Source organism: Aotus nancymaae, unplaced genomic scaffold, assembly GCF_030222135.1.
Source record: "Aotus nancymaae isolate 86718 unplaced genomic scaffold, 86718_ANA_hifiasm-v0.15.2.pri h1tg000053l, whole genome shotgun sequence".
Lineage (NCBI taxonomy): Eukaryota > Metazoa > Chordata > Mammalia > Primates > Aotidae > Aotus > Aotus nancymaae.
Window position 1 is genome coordinate 32,876,798 of NW_026988467.1, and position 15,642 is coordinate 32,892,439.

The window sequence follows — 15,642 nt, forward strand, 5'->3', positions numbered from 1 at the left end:
GGCATGTCCTGCCTGGGGCGGACTGAATGTTCCCTCTTGTGGCCTTGCTTAATCTGCATCTGCGGTTACGGTTCCTGGTGTGCCAGGGAGAAGAGGGCCTTCTACACTGAGCCCTTACTGTTTATGGCAACTGCCTCGAACGGTCATTGATTTCCAACTTGCCTACAAGGCAGAATATATTTCAGAAAACCGAGGATTTTGTTAATGTTTACAGGCCCTCGTAGATCCCCACAGGGAAGCTGAAATAGTAATCCTGAAAATGACAGTGGGGTGACCCCTTACCCACTCTGGGGGCTCACGCCTATGGCTCTGGAGGCTTTCGGTGGTTGACACAGAAAGAATAAAATGGGAAAGGACAAGTTTAAAAGTCAGAATATATTTCACTGAAAATATGTGTATGTGTGTGCCTTCGAGAGAGAATGCTCCCCAAGGGAGACTCACACAGTTCCTTACAACATAAACAAGAACTAGATGTAATGGCTTCACTCACTAGAAAACTAGCAGCATCATTTTGGGCCTGGGGCATTCCCCAGTGGTCACCATCCAGCAGCCTCTCCCAGGGAGCAGAGGACGCCTGTCAGAACAGCTATAATTCATCCATCATGGCAAGCAAATCGTCCCCCTTGCTGATGCTCGGGCTCGGCTGCTCCGTGATCTCAAACTCCCCCATGATTCGAGCTAGCTCCTCGTTCCGTTGCTGGTCCTATTAGGGAAATGAGAGGTAAAAGGGCATGAGGAGGCTGTGCTGGCAGGCTGCCTCTTTGTACAGTGGAACTTAGTTTTTTGTCCCACCACTGATACGCTTCAGTTGCCCACCTGTTCGTCAGAAAAGGGACTGTAGTTACAGGCTGATCAGAGAGATGAAGAGGGTCTGTTTTTTTTTTTTTTTTTTTTTTTTTTCCTTAATCAACATGTATGTAATCAAGCATCCCTGGCTGCTACAGAATAGCAGACAGGTGTAGTTAAGAAACAACTTTAATTTGAGCAGGGGGAATGACAATACAGCACGGAACAGCTATATTGTAGTCTGATTCCTGCTTGAAAAAGAGGGTTTCTGAAGTTCAGCATTATATAAGATGAGGAAGGGAGGCTGGGCACAGTGGCTCACCTCTATAATCCCAGCACTTTGGGCAGATAACTTGAGGTCAAGAGTTCAACACAAGCCTGGCCAACTTGGTGAAACCCTATCTCTACCAAAAATACAAAAAAAAAAAAAAAAAAAAAATAGCTGGGCATGCTGGTGGGTGCCTGTAATCCCAGCTACTAGGCAGGCTGAGGCATGAGAATCACTTAAACCTGGGAGGTGGAGGTTGCAGTGAGCCGAGACTGAGCCACTGCACTTCACCTGGGTGACAGAGCAAGACCCTGTCTCAAAAAAAAAAAAGGTGAAGGGAATAAGATGGACCCTGTGTAATCCCCTGTACGCACCTGGGTAGCTTGTATGTTGATAACTTCATAGGATAACTCTTCTGGCCTAGTCAGCGCTGCTTGTCTGGATGAGATGGTAAAGAAAATGGGTGCAAGGTTAGGGTTCTCTCCCTGCCAGCATGGCAAACTGGCTCTTGCCTATTGTTTCGGCCTCATCTTCTGCCATTTCTCTTAAACTTTCTACCCCATCTCCAACCAGTATGCCCTACAATCTAGAAAGTCAAATTCTTTTATGTCTCTGTGACTTTGCACATACTAAGCTCTGCCAAGAATGCTTCTTCCCTTCCTCTGCTTGGCAAACTCCAAGACCTAGATCAAACGCCGACTCCTTCAATCTGCCAGTGCAGAGTCAGTCATTGTCCTCAATTACAGCATTCACGACATGGCACTGAAATAACCTATATATGTACATGTTCATTCTCCCACTAAGCTGAGAGCTTCCTGAGGACAGACTCTAGGTCTTATACTCCATCTTTCTGTCCCCAGGACTTTACATAGTACCTGTCACACAGAAGTAAACAAAAGAAGTTATTAATAGTTCAATGAATGGGAAATAGAAGGTGACACCCACCCCAAATACTTGGTTGTGAGGAGGATCACAAGATAATGCGTGCGAAAGTGCTCTGTAAACCGTAAGCACTGCAAATCACTGTGGCTGATTTACTATTGCTATTGGTTTTGAGTGATACTGTGATACTGTCTAACGCAGAGAAATCAAGCTCCGACCTCACTCTGGTTTCTTAACACACCGTCTTATCTGGTCATCCTGGCTTCTAACACTGCTTATTCAGCCATGCTCTGATAAGTAAAACATTGTAACTCCTTTATGGCTTTCTTTATTATTATCATTTTTTAGAGACAGGGTGTTACTCTGTCACCCAGGCTGGAATGCAGTGACACAACCATAGCTTGCTTAACTTTAAACTCCTGGGCTCAAGCGATGCTCCTGCCTCAACATCCTGGGTAGCTGGGACTACAGGTGCACACCATCACACCACCTCTTTTGTTGAACGACTCCAGAAAGTTCAGGTCATTTCATCCTGGTGGGTTATTTAGCTAGGTTATTGAATTTGTCAGTATTTTATTTGTGGTATTTACACAAATATTTATAAGTGCCACTGGTTTGTAATGGTCATTTTGGGTCTTGTCACACTTGGGATTTTTATATGTCTTTAACGAAGCACGTTTAAAACATACTCTTCTTCTTCATCGGAGGTAAAGAGATTCAACCGGAATCCAGGCTCAGGGCCGCTGGGTTTCTTAATCTCCATCCCTCCCATTAGCCTGGCCAAGAAATTCAGCTCTTCTTTGGCAAGAGGGTTTGGAGCAATGCTTTCCTGCAGAAACAGTTGCATGATTTTTAGCCACAAGAAGGCGATCACGTTTCCTGCTAAAACCCCAGAGACACAGGTAGGTATTATAAAACAAGGTGAAACAATCGTTGTTTAAATTATTTCTGGATCCAAACAAAGCGTAGAAAGCAGGCTTAACCAAAAGCAAAACAATCACGTCGGAGGGAATGTAGCAACTTTGCAAACCAGGGATTTTCATACTGTCCCCATGAGTGGAAGCTGCAGGAATCCACGTTTCTCCTCTCACTACCTTTCTCCTTGAAGGAGAAGAGTACGGCTTCTTTTCCCGTCAATCGGGTTCCCTTAGCATTTACGAGTGACCTCAGTCCAGTCTCCTTCCAGAGGTGCCACCACACTGCCCTCAGGTGGTGAGGCCGGGAACACATCCTCGAGTCCATTTCCTCCTCTCATATCCTCATCCTGCCTCATCCTGCGCCCCTTCCTTCTAACCTGGCCTCCCCTGTTCTGCCTCTCCCCTCACTCCACCACCAGTTACCTAAATACATTCTTTGTCTCATTTCTCCCTGGCTTGAAACAAACCCCTCTGCTTCCCGTCGAAAGAACAAAGTCCAAATAGTTTATGCCCCTTCCTGTTCAGGCCCCAGTGTCCCTGTCCAGGTGCCTCCAGCAGCCTCCATGACGCTGTGATCCATTACATGAGACTTGTGGAAGACGCTGTGGCTTATGGGAAGGAAGACCCTCCTCCAGGGAACACTCCTGTCCCTCTGTCACCTTGGTCCGTGTGCCCATTTCTCCCTCTCTGCTGTTTCATAGGTTACCTGCTCTGGAGCCCCACTTCAATATCCCCGCCTCTGAAATGCCTTCTTGATCCCCGTCCACTGGACAGAAGTGCATTCCTCTGGCACAGCACTTTGCTCAGGATCCCCAGCCAGCCCTTCTTCCAACTCGTTCGAGTTGTTTCTATCGCCGTCTTTCCCAGGGTACTACAGGCCCCTTCAGGATGGGACCACATCTATGTCAGCTTTGTGTCCCTGGGTCCCCAGCCCATAGAAGCAGTTTAATAAATGTTTGTTGAATAGTTTAATATTCCATGATCTCTCTTACAGCTAGCTGGAAGCTAGTTCAGCAAAAACGTGTAAAGATGGAATTCAGAGAAACTGAAACCCCACTCTGACTTAGCTACCACAGTGCTATATAGGGAAACATTAAAAAGAAATGTTTTAATGATCAGAATACACGAGTGCTGATGTCAGCCATCATGGACCTAATGGCACTGGTACTGCACCACTTCACATGTCCTGGTGTGTGGTTCCTCTTAATTATGGTCGCTGAGCCAAGTCTAAAATTACCTAATTAGTGAGATCACTGGAAGTCTCCATGAAAAGCTACTATTAAAACCTGTGTACTTACAAGGCGGAATGGAGAAGACTGCAAACAACAAGGGAAGTGTTGGCTAGCTGGAAATCTAAAGAGCTCCCACTCTCTCTTTATGTAGACGTCTGTATCCAAAGAGAAGCTGTGAGGGTAGGGAAGGAAGGCAGAAGCTCACCTGGGTCCATGAGGCTAAGTTCTTTGATGATCCAGACATATGGGTTTCCACAGGCCGATTCACGCTGTACCTGGTGTGACAACAGAAAATGGTGACATCATGCAGCCCCTTTCCATGGACTTCCCTCTAACTTGTAAGTACAGTTTGTAGCTTTTATCTTGTCACATTAAATAGCATCCAGAAAGGTGCTGTGGGTATAGAATGCAACTAAGTGAGTGTTAACCACTCAAATTTCACTTCTTCCCAAAGAAAAACACCTGGGGAGGCTGGCTGGCAATGCCTCCTCTTGTGAAGAGCAACAAGTATCAATGAAAAGACATGCAGCGTTACAGAAAGGATAAGTCTTTCTGGATTTCCACTGCAACAGATTTTGGCTAGTTCTCTTCCATGGCTATTTCACATCATATATCTTTTCATTCTGTTGAGTTGCCTTATATTTGGTGTTCCTGGATGCCCTCTGAAATGTCAGGTCTCTGTATGCAGTGTATCTAAGGGGAAATTACTCCTATTGTCAGCAGGGATTTTCATAGCAGAAGTCAGGCTGTTTTTTAAAATGAAGTGACCTCTCTTGGACTTGAATTCACTTAGAGAAGGAGAATTTGCTTACATGTTAGTTCCCAGTTTCAGGACTCGTTCTCCATAAAGTTCAAAAGAACCTTCTTTGGGTGCACAGACATAGTTTCCACCATGCTTGAACTCTATCCTCTTCACTTCTTCACCTTTGTTGTTGAACATTCTACAATACAAAGTATGACATGATGGAATGTTCCCCAAGTTTAGGTAGTCCTAGAGGCTTCTTTATTCTTTGTACTACAGAACAAAAAGGAATTCATGCACTCCTTCAAGATAAACGTGCTGGTTATAATAATAATACAATAATTATATGTGTGTGTGTGTGTGTATTTTTTTTTTTTTTTTTTTGAGACAGAGTCTCACTCTGTTGCCCTGGCTGTAGTGGTGTGATCGCAGCTCACTGCAACCTCTACCTCCCAGGTTCAGGTGATTCTCCTGCCTCAGCCTCCCAAGTAGCTGGGACTACAGGTGTGTGCCACCATGCCCAGCTAATTTTTGTATTTTTAGTAGAGATGGGGTTTCACCATATTGGCCAGCCTGGTCTGACTCCTGACCTCGTGATCCGCCCGCCTTGGCCTCCCAAAGTGCTGGGATTACAGGCATAAGCCACCATGCCCAGCCACAATAATAATATTTACTGAGCATACGTATGTGCCAACTGCTTTGTAAGCACATTAGAGCACTCTTATCTTGTTCATCCACATAGTAACCATTTAACAGATGAGGAAGTTAGTCCTGGGTAACTGGGTGACTTGCCTCAAGTCCCTCTGCTAAGTGGCAAGGTGGGGATTAGAACCCAACTTCTTCAACAGCTGTTTTACTGAAGAAAGAAAAGGGCTGGGCAGACTGTGAGTGGCTCGGCAGTGCGGCTTTCTGTGTGCAGCCCGTGTGCTGATTTCCTAGCACCCCAAACATAGCTCTGATCATTGTTGAGAATTCACCTGATGAGTCCCGGAAGTTCAGTTCCGCAGGGAACAGGTCCGGACACCGGCAACACAAAGCGACCATTATTATTCTGAACTTTGTCCTTTAGAAACATGGATACCTGGAAAAATACATTTATTGTCATTTTTCTTGGTATGTTTTCATAGACATCAATATTCTGAGGGTGGAAAGTACATAATCATTTGGGAATATTACCTATGAGTTTATAACAATAAGAAGGGAGAGGCCAGGCGCAGTGGCTCATGCCTGTAATCCCAGCACTTTGGGAGGCCGAGGCAAGCAGATCACCTGAAGTCAGAAGTTCAAGACCAGTCTGGCTAACATGGCAAAACTCCTGTCTCTACTAAAATTACAAAAAATTAGCTGGACGTGGTGGCAGGTGCCTATAATCCCAGCTATTCAGGAGACTCAGGCAGGAGAATCACTTGAACTCAGGCAGGGTTGCAGTGAGCCGAGATCACACCATTGCACTCCAGCCTGGGCAACAGAGTGAGACTCCATCCCTCAACCAAAAAAAAAAAAAAAAAAAGGGAGAAAAAATTATACTTGCAGAGTTAACTATATTTTAACAAACAGAACTATTTTTTGTTTTTTTGAGACAGGGATGCACTTTGTCACCCAGGTTGGAGTGCAGTGGCATGATATTGGCTCACTGCAACCTCAGCCCCACTCGGCTCATGTGATTCTCCTGTCTTAGCTCCTCAAGGAGCTGGGACCACAGGTGTGAGCCACTGTGCCTGGCTAATTTTTATATTTTTCATAGAGATGGGGTTTCACCATATATTTTTCATAGAGATGGGGTTTCACCATGTTGGCCAGGCTCGAACTCCTGAGCTCAAATGATTTGCCTGCCTCGGCCTCCCAAAGTGCCGGGATTATATAGGTGTGAGCTACCGGACTCGGCTACAAACAGAACTACTTTTAAGCAGTGCAGCAAACCAGGTGAGTCACACTACCCCCATTTTAAAGACAAGAAAGCTAAAGTCGAGAGTGAAGTGACTTGCCCAAAGACAGCAGTAAGAGGCAGGGCCAGGATTCGACACCATGGGTGACTCCAAATTCTGCCCCCATTCTGTGGTTCCCTGCTTACTTTCCATGCAGCTGCAGGTCTTGAGCTGTAAGAACCTCATTATGGCTACTTTCTAGATGAGACAGCTCACAGGTTAAGATGCCTCCTCAGGGTCAGCCAGCTGGTAAGAGGCAGAGCTGAGAATTCAAACCCCTGTGATTCTGGCTCTGGAGCCTGAACCTTATCCACCTGGACGAGAAAAAAGGATGGGGCTGGGGCGGGGGGATCCAGCTGGCATTCAAGTTTGAGGGTCTTTCATGTGACTGGAAACACATTACACTTATTTCTCCTCCTGGGTTTGTGTACTTTATGTAGAGGTTTTGGTCACTCACAAATTAAACCTTAGAAAGACTGTATCAGTTAATCAGTCTTACTAGGTCTTGGCTTCCTTATCTATAAAATAAGAGATGAGCTTGAAAATCTCTTCAACTCTAATATTCTATAAGTTTATATTAGTAATATAATCAAGAATAAGCATGTTAGGTGGGCCTGGTTGCTCACGCCTGTGATCCCAGCACTTTGGGGAGCTGAGGCAGGCGGATCATCTGAGGTCAGGAGCTCAAGATCATCCTGGCTAACGTGAAACCCTGTCTTTACTAAACATACAAACATTAGCAGGGTATGGTGGCCCATGCCTGTAATCCCAGCTACCCAGGAGGACAAGGAACAAGAATCGCTTGAACCCAGGAGGTGAAGGTTGCAGTGAGCCGAGATCATGCCACTGCACTCCAGCCTGGGAGACAGTGAGACTCTGTCTCCAAAAAAAAAGAAAAAAAGAAAAAAGACAAAGCATTTGTTGTGGGCAAGGTAGTGAAAACGAAAAGTGATAAGAATGTGTAAGCTGGCAGTTTGGCATACTGATGTTAGACTCTCTAGGCTTAAATATCGAATGGGCCACTCTGGGTTTTTGGTAAGTTACACAACCTTTCTGTGCATCAGTTTTCCCTTTGGTAAATGGGGGAGAATAACAGTAATAATAATAGATAATAACTTGGTGGGTTACTGTGACAACTAAATCAGACAATGTATAAAAAGCAAAGCCTGACATATAGTTAGTGCTCAATAAATGGCAGCTAATACTCTTATTATTACAAGTCTATTTGGACCCAGGAAACAAACATAAAATAGAGAAAAATAACACTATCAAGCAGGACATGCTACATAGCAGGTGCATAGAAGCTTGTTGAGGAGAATGATTGCAGGCATGCTGAGAGTTTGTGGGGAGGCAGGCATGACTGTGGGTCTGGAGCTGAGCCTGGAGGAAGAAGGTAGGCATAGAGACACTTCAGAGATGGAGATGAGCAGGTACAAGTTACCTTTCCAGGGGAAAGTATAAACTGGTTTGGTCAGAGGGTTTGCTGGATGACCTTTAAGACATTTTTAACTTTGAAATTCTGTGAACAAGGGATGTGAGGACAGGAAGGGAGAAAGAAAATTTGGAGGGAGAAGTGGGAATATTTATATGTGCTGGACCCTCTGTTAGCTTAATTTTATGAGGTTGATTATGGCATGGTAGATCTGAAATGTACAAATTTAGGTCATGTGTGTGTCTGTGTTTGACCTGAGGTTCTGCCAGTGGCTGGAGAGGACTGTTGGGTCTGTCTGCTTGCCCAGCCCCTCTGCTGGCCTTTTCTTCTCCCTCTACCTTTTCCTTTCCCAGGTGGCTGTGTCTCCTCCCATACTCTAGGGCTCAACTCTGTGCTGATGGCTCCCAGATCTCAAGGTCCCACTCCACCTCCTTCCCTTGCATCTGACCCATCCGTCCCATTGCCTGTCACACATTTCCATCTACGGGTTCCCTAGGATGCACCTCAAATTCCCCCTGCTCAGAACAGGGGGAATTTGTCTTCCCCAACCTGCCCCTCCTCTGGAGTTCCCAATCTCAGTGAATGGCACCACCAGGTCCCCAAGTTAGCAATAGGCACCACCCTCTCATCACCTTCCCATATCTATTCGGTTGCCAAGTCTTTCCTCTTCACCCAGCTATTGCTCCCCGCTGCAGGCCTTCACTGTTTCCTGCCTACCCCATTGCAGAAGCCTCCTGTCTGGTCTCCCTGCCTTCCTTCTTGCCTGCTGTATTTTTTTTTATTTTTTAAAGGCAGAGTCTTGCTCTGTTGCCAGGAGAATTGCTTGAACCTGGGAAGTGGAGGTTGCAGTGAGCTGAGATCGCGCCACTGCACTCTAGCCTGGGCAACAGAGCAAGACTCCATCTCAATAAATAAATAAATAAATTTTAAGAATTCTAGTACAGCTTTATTACCTTATTATTGGGAAAGCCTTTTTGTTTTTGGAGATGGAGTCTCATTCTGTCCCCCAGGATGGAGTGTAGTGGCGTGATCATGGCTCACTCCAACCTCAACATCCCAGGCTGAGGTGATCCTCCCACCTCAGCCTCCTGAGTAGCTGGAACTACAGATGTGCACCACCATGCTTGGCTAATTTTCTGTAGAGATGCAGTTTTACCATGTTACTCAGGCTGGTCTCAAACTCCTGGGCTCAAGCAGTCTGCCTGCCTGGGCCTCCTAAAGTGCTAGGGTTGCAGGTGTGAGCCACTGCACCTGGCCAGGAAAGCCTTTTCAGTATAATGAGTTTTATCTTGCCAGAATTGGGAAATAAATATGGCTGTTTATGTTACTACCAATCCATAAAATAATCCCAAAATATGCAGCCCTGATAACAATATGATACAGAATTTTTAATATTTCAAAATTTATATTTTATATTTAATGAAAAACTTAATCTTATTTGTACTTTCATTTTTTTATTTTAATCAGTGACAGAGATCTTAATTTATATTGATGTTATTATTGCTTCATCCATAGCAAATACAATTATTCATGAGAGTTAAAAATAAAATTGGCATCGGAATTGAAATCTATTTATCTTCCTTTGTCCATGGAAGGGAAATATAATAAGGCACTACTTCCCCTCCTTTTTTTTTTTTTTTTTTTGAGATAGAGTCTTGCTCTGTCGCCCAGGCTGGAATGAAGTGGCACTATCTCGGCTTGCTGCAACCTCTGCCTCCTGGGTTCAAGCAATTCTCTGCCTCAGCCTCCCGAGTAGCTGGGATTACAGGCATCTGCCACCACACCCGGCTAATTTTTGTATTTTTTTTAGTAGAGATGGGGTTTCACCATGTTGGCCAGGCTGGTCTTGAATTCCTGACCTTGTGATCCTCCTGCCTCGGCCTCCCAAAGTGCTGGGATTATAGGCGTGAGCAACCGTGTCCAGCTGCTTCCCCTTTTTTTAAATTGTATTTTGCCCAGATACAAAATTCAAAAGTCTCAAAAGGGTAAACATAATGAAGAGTCAGTGTCTCTCCTACTCCTGTTTCCATATAGTTCCCCACTCCTGGAAGGCAACACTGTGACCAGTTTCTTGCATATGCTTCCAGAAGCGCTCTCTCTATATATACAAACACATATATGTTATATATGCTGTTTCTGTTAATCCTCCCAACAAAATTAGTTATTGTAATTTTCATTTTTCAGATGAAGAAACTAAGGGTTAAGTTATTTGCCCAAGGTCATGGAGCTAGTCCTATAGTTGGGATTCATTTTCTTAATTAAAATTTTTTTATTTTGGATGGGTGCCGTGGCTCACACCTGTAATCCCAGCACTTTGGGAGGCGAGGCTGAGGTGGGTGGATCACCTGAGGTCAGGATTCGAAACCATCCTGGCCAACATGGTAAAACCCCATCTCTATTAAAAATACAAAATTAAAAAAAAATACAAAAATTAGTTGGGCGTCGTGTCAGGCACCTGTAATCCCAGCTGCTTGGGAGGCTGAGACAGGAGAATCACTTGAACCTGGGAGGTGGAGGTTGCAGTGAGCTGAGATCACGCCACTGCATTCCAGAGTGAGACTCTGTCTCAAAAAAGATTTAAGGACAGAGTCTCACTCTATTGCCCAGGATGGTCTTGAACTCCTGGGTTCAAGTAATCCTCCTGCCTCAATATCTCAAGTAGTTTAGACTACAGGCACTCGCCACTATGCCCAGCTCTGGAGTTGAGATTCAAAAAGAAAGGTGCGTCTGGGCACAGTGGCTCACACTTGTAATCTCAGCACTTTGGGAGGCCTAGGCAGGTGGATCGCTTGAGCCCAGGATCTCAAGACCAGCCTGGACAAGTATAGGAAGATCCTGTATCTACAAAAAAAAAAAATACAAAAAATCAGCCAGGCGTGGTGCCATGCTCCTGTAGTCCCAGTTACTCGAGAGGCTGAGGTGGAAGATCACTTGAGCCCAGGAGGTTGAGGCTGCAGTGAGCCATGACTGTGCCACTGTACTCCAGCCTGGACGACAAAGTGAGACCCTGTTTCAAAAAAAAAAAAAAAGAGAAACAGGTCTGGCTCCAGAGCCTGGGCTTGTTTTACCATATCATACCATCCTTCCCATATCATGTGGTTAAATAGTGGGAAGAAACAAAGCCCTGTCCAAGAGAGATAGGTTCAAAATTCAGAAGCTCAGATTTTTTTTTTTTTTTTTTTTGAGACAGGGTCTCACTCTAACATCTACTCAAATCGTGGATTCATCATGGCTCATTGCAGCCGTCCTCCCATCTCAGCCTTCCGAGTAACTGGGACTATAGGTGCATGCCACCATGCCTGGCTAATTTTTGTTTTTGTAGAGACGGGGTTTTACCATGTTACCCAGGCTACAGAAATGTGTTTTTATTTTATTTTTATTATTTGTTTGTTTGTTTTTTGAGACAGGGTCTCAGCCCAGGCTGGAGCACAGTAGCATGATCTTGGCTTACTGCAGCCTTGACCTCCTGGGCTCAAGTGATCCTCCCACCTCGGCCTCCCAAATAGCTGGGACTACAGACACGCACCACCATGCCCACTTAATTTTGTATTTTGGTAGAGATGGGGTTTGTCATGTTGCCCAGGCTGACCTCAGACTCCCAGGTTCAAGTGATCCATCTACCTTGGCCTCCCAAAGTGCTAGGATTATAGTCGTGAACCACTGTATCTGGCCAGAAAATGTGTTTTTAAAAGTTTGAGTGTAGAATTGGCTGGCTATGTAGTCGTGGCAGGAGGAGAGGGGGCCAGTTGGGAAGCATAGCCCACAAGAGTATGAGGGCCTGAGCCAGGATGGTGGCAACAGAGATGGAGAGGAAGGACTGCCAGAGCATGGTGGCTCACACCTGTAATCCTAGCAATTTGAGAGGCTGAGGGAAGAGGATCACTTGAGCCTAAGAGTTAGGGACCAGCCTGGGAAACACAGTAAGACACTGTCTCAAAAAAAAGGAAAAGAAGGTGTGGATATTCACGAGGCCAAATCTGTAAGTCTTTTTTATTTTGAGATGGAGTCTCGCTCTGTCACCCATGCTGGAGTGCAGCAGCGTGATCCTGGCTCACTGCAACCTCTAACTCCTGGGTTCAAGCAATTCTCCTGCCTCAGCCTCCCAAGTAGCTGGGACTACAAGCACCCACCACCATGCCCAGCTCATTTTAATTTTTTTAGAGATGGCGTTTCACCATCTTGGCCAGGCTGGTCTTGAATTTCTGCCCTCAGGTGAGACACCCGCCTTGGCCTCCCAAACTGCTGGGATTACAGGCGTGAGCCACCTCGCCTGGCCATTTTTGTATTTTAGTAGAGATGGGGTTTCACCATGTTAGCCAGGCTGGTCTTGAACTCCTGACCTCAAGTGATCCACTCACCTCGGCCTCCCAAAGTGCTGGGATTACAGGCATGAGCCACCACACCTGGCCGACTCTATGGGTCTTAGAAGCAATTGGATGAAGATCAGGGAAGGGGAATCAAAGGTGACATTCTGGTTCTGGGCCAAGTGTGTGGGAGAATGGTGGTGGTGCCCTGAAAAGAAATGAGAAAGTCAGGGCAGCACCTGAACTGTGGAGATTAGTTTAGCTACAGACATCAAGTTGTAGGCACTGGTGGGCATCCTGGTGGGAAGTTTTAGCAGCAAGGTGGTGGAGATATGGGTCTGGAAGGCAGGGGTGGGGCCAGGGTAGACTAGAGGTTAGACTCAGAAGGCACAGGCAGGGAGTTGGTAGACAACAGGGCAAGGAAGGAGACCCCTAATTAGCAGGAGGTGGGTAGAGACAGGAGGAAGGTTTGGAGACAGGTGGAGGGAGAGGAAGGAGTAAAAGGCATTGAGATGGGAGAGGGCAGGGAAGGGAAGGCCAGGATGGTATGGAACCATGAAAGACCTGGAAAGGTGAGAGTTCCATGGAGTAGGGGCAGCCTCCTGACAGTGTCAGATACTGGAGCGGTCAAGGAGAATAAAGCTCAAGAAACAGTTTTGCAGTTGAGATCAGGCTGGTGACTTGAAAGCACACTTCCTCTGGAGAAGTAAGACAATAAACCATATTTCAAAGAAACTCACAAGGTAATCAGAAAAGAATGGCAGCATCACTGTCTTCCTTGGTCCATTTAAAAACTGCTGAGATTTATTATCAATATCTTTATCATTAGGGAGGCAAACCCTGAGGACATCATTAACTGGTCAAAATCTCTGTCCTTGTCTGCCCTGATGACTACCAGCATTGTTTTTCTGGTACAGCAGCTCCTGGGTGTTCCCGGGGCTGCCCATTGACTTACTCGGATGTGCAGGTCTTGGAAGAAGATGAGGAGTGTCTGCCGGATCAGCTGGAACTCCCCTGCAGAAAGACCACCATATATCTGCCAAAGGCAAGCAGAAAGTAGAACTTCACTTTCAAAGAGGGATAAGTAGTATGCACAGGTGGGGCGGGTGGGTGCTCAGGGATGGGAGCCAGATAGGCAAGGAGAGGACTGGGCTGCTGGGCAGAAGGGGCAGCAGGGGGACCAGCAGTGCTCCCTCACTAGGGTGGCAAAGCCTGTTACCCACACCTGAGCAAGGGTATGCTTCCTCTCTCCCATTTTCCACAGACCTGGAGAGGCTGTTCCCCAAGATTTAGCAGAACATCCACCACCATCTCCCTTTCAGAGAAGTGAGGAGAAAATGGCTATGCTCTGTATGATTGCTTTTTCAACTGTGAAGGCAACAGGAAGAGGGTGTAAGATGATGATCCCTATTACATTACCAAAATGGACACAGATAGATTTTCAGAACATTCTGGGAGAGTGGCAGGCTTTGCCATTTCTCATCCTGTTCTTTGTGTCATAGAATCTTCCTGTTCTTAACAGAGGGATGAAAAAAAGTACTGGGGCTAAAAGGCAAGAAACTGATGGCACTCTTACTTCTATCAGTTGCCGGAAAGTCTCGTCCACTTGCTGCAGGATGGTTGGGGAGTCTCGGATGAATCCCTTGATGGTATCTAAATGGTTGAAAGTGACCAGCAGCACATCCTTGGGTCGGGGACACAGCAATACTTGATATTTGAAAGCCATAGTCATCAGGTCATAGAGCTGCTAACCCCACACACAAGCAAAAGAAATGGGGTAAAAATCAGGTTTGAGAGAATCTCCAAACAGTGATTCAGTCAAGGATTTAACTGAAAACCAACTCTGGGCTTGCCATACAGCTTGGGTAACCATATAACTTATCACCCAAACCAAGACACTTCTGAGAGTCAAAGCGGGTGCTATTAATAATTAAGCCAGGGCTGGGCATGGTGGCTCATTCCTGTAATCCCAGATTTGGGAGGCTAATGGGGGTAACCATGAGGTCAGGAGTTCAAGAGCAGCCTGGCCAAGATGGTGAAACCCCATCTCTACTAAAACTACAAAACTTAGCTGGATGAGGTGGCAGGCACCTGTAATCCCAGCTACTTGGGAGGCTGAGGCAGGAGAACTGTTTGAACTTGGGCAGCAGAGTTTGCAGTAAACTGAGATCGCACCACTGCACTCCAGCCTGGGTGACAGTGTGTGACTCTGTCTCAAAAAAAAAAAAATAATAATAATAATTAAGCCAGGACAACAGGAGTAAGCCAGCACATTCCTGTGCAAACCAGGATTTCCGGTCACCTGATGTGTACTGCTAATGGGATATATGTGAAATAATATCGGTAGCAGTAGAGTCCCAAACTGAGCACTGGAACTGGAGAAAGAAAATGAAAATTCAAGAACTCCTTTCCTCCTAACTTATTGTATGACCTTGACCAAGTTTCTTAACTTTGGGCCTGAGTTTTCTCATCTGTAAAAAAATACTCTCTAATTTCCCAATGTTGCAGAGGTGCTGAGAGGAATACATGAGGCAATATGTGTGCAAGTGGCCAGTATAGAGTTCTATAGCTGTGTAAGAATCATTTCAAGTGATGAACTGTGTGGATATCAACAAGCCCTCTGCACATAGGTGTGTACGACCATCCATGAAAGATCAGAAGGGAGGAACTGGTGGGGACCAATGTGGTGAAGACAGGCTTCATGGCACACGTGGCCTTACATAGCCCTCGAGGCGGCTGCAGGATTTCAACTGGCTGAGGGCAGAGGAAAGGCATTCCAGTTGAGGGAAACGTACATGTGAGGGCCTGGAGGCAGCAATGAGTGTGTTATTTTTCTGGGAGAAAGAGGAGAATAGCCTGAGGATGGTTTATGTTGAGGATGGCAGGTAATAAAGTTGGGTAAGTATGGCAAATAAAGATGGCAACAATAGAAACTGGGGACCACAAGAATGGGGAGGGAAGGAGGGAGGGGTCAAGGACTGAAAAAGGAACTATTGGGTACTATGCTGACTACCTGACTGATGGGCTCAATTGCAGCCCTGAACTCAGCATCACGCAATATACCCATGTAACAAACCTGTGCATGGACCTCCTGAATATATACTAAAAGCTGAATTATTAAAAACAGAATAAAGGTTTTAGAGAGTAGGCAAAA

The 15,642-nt window shown here is 45.7% G+C and overlaps 1 protein-coding gene and 1 non-coding gene across 7 annotated transcripts in view; both read right to left on the minus strand.

Annotated features, from left to right (window-relative positions):
- Positions 1–356: 356 nt before the first annotated feature.
- The window catches only part of OSCP1 (organic solute carrier partner 1), a 31,520-nt gene continuing 16,234 nt past the window's right edge, over positions 357–15,642 (minus strand). For 2 of the 6 annotated variants that reach the window (XM_012439447.2, XM_012439427.2), the window contains 8 exons: positions 14,065–14,232; positions 13,444–13,524; positions 5,805–5,908; positions 4,898–5,026; positions 4,291–4,360; positions 2,626–2,765; positions 1,429–1,492; positions 357–703 (listed from right to left, as the gene is read on the minus strand). In XM_012439447.2, coding sequence (XP_012294870.1) covers positions 587–703; positions 1,429–1,492; positions 2,626–2,765; positions 4,291–4,360; positions 4,898–5,026; positions 5,805–5,908; positions 13,444–13,524; positions 14,065–14,232 — 873 coding nt within the window. In that variant the 3' untranslated portion in view covers positions 357–586. Of the gene's footprint in view, positions 704–1,428; positions 1,493–2,625; positions 2,766–4,290; positions 4,361–4,897; positions 5,027–5,804; positions 5,909–13,443; positions 13,525–14,064; positions 14,236–15,642 lie in introns of all 6 variants that reach the window. The other 4 variants (XM_012439437.2, XM_012439418.2, XM_012439455.2 and 1 more) reach the window with 3 other exon arrangements.
- LOC135269550 (small nucleolar RNA SNORA63) lies at positions 912–1,040 on the minus strand. The gene has a single exon (XR_010337808.1). It is a non-coding gene; the product is annotated as a small nucleolar RNA SNORA63 (small nucleolar RNA).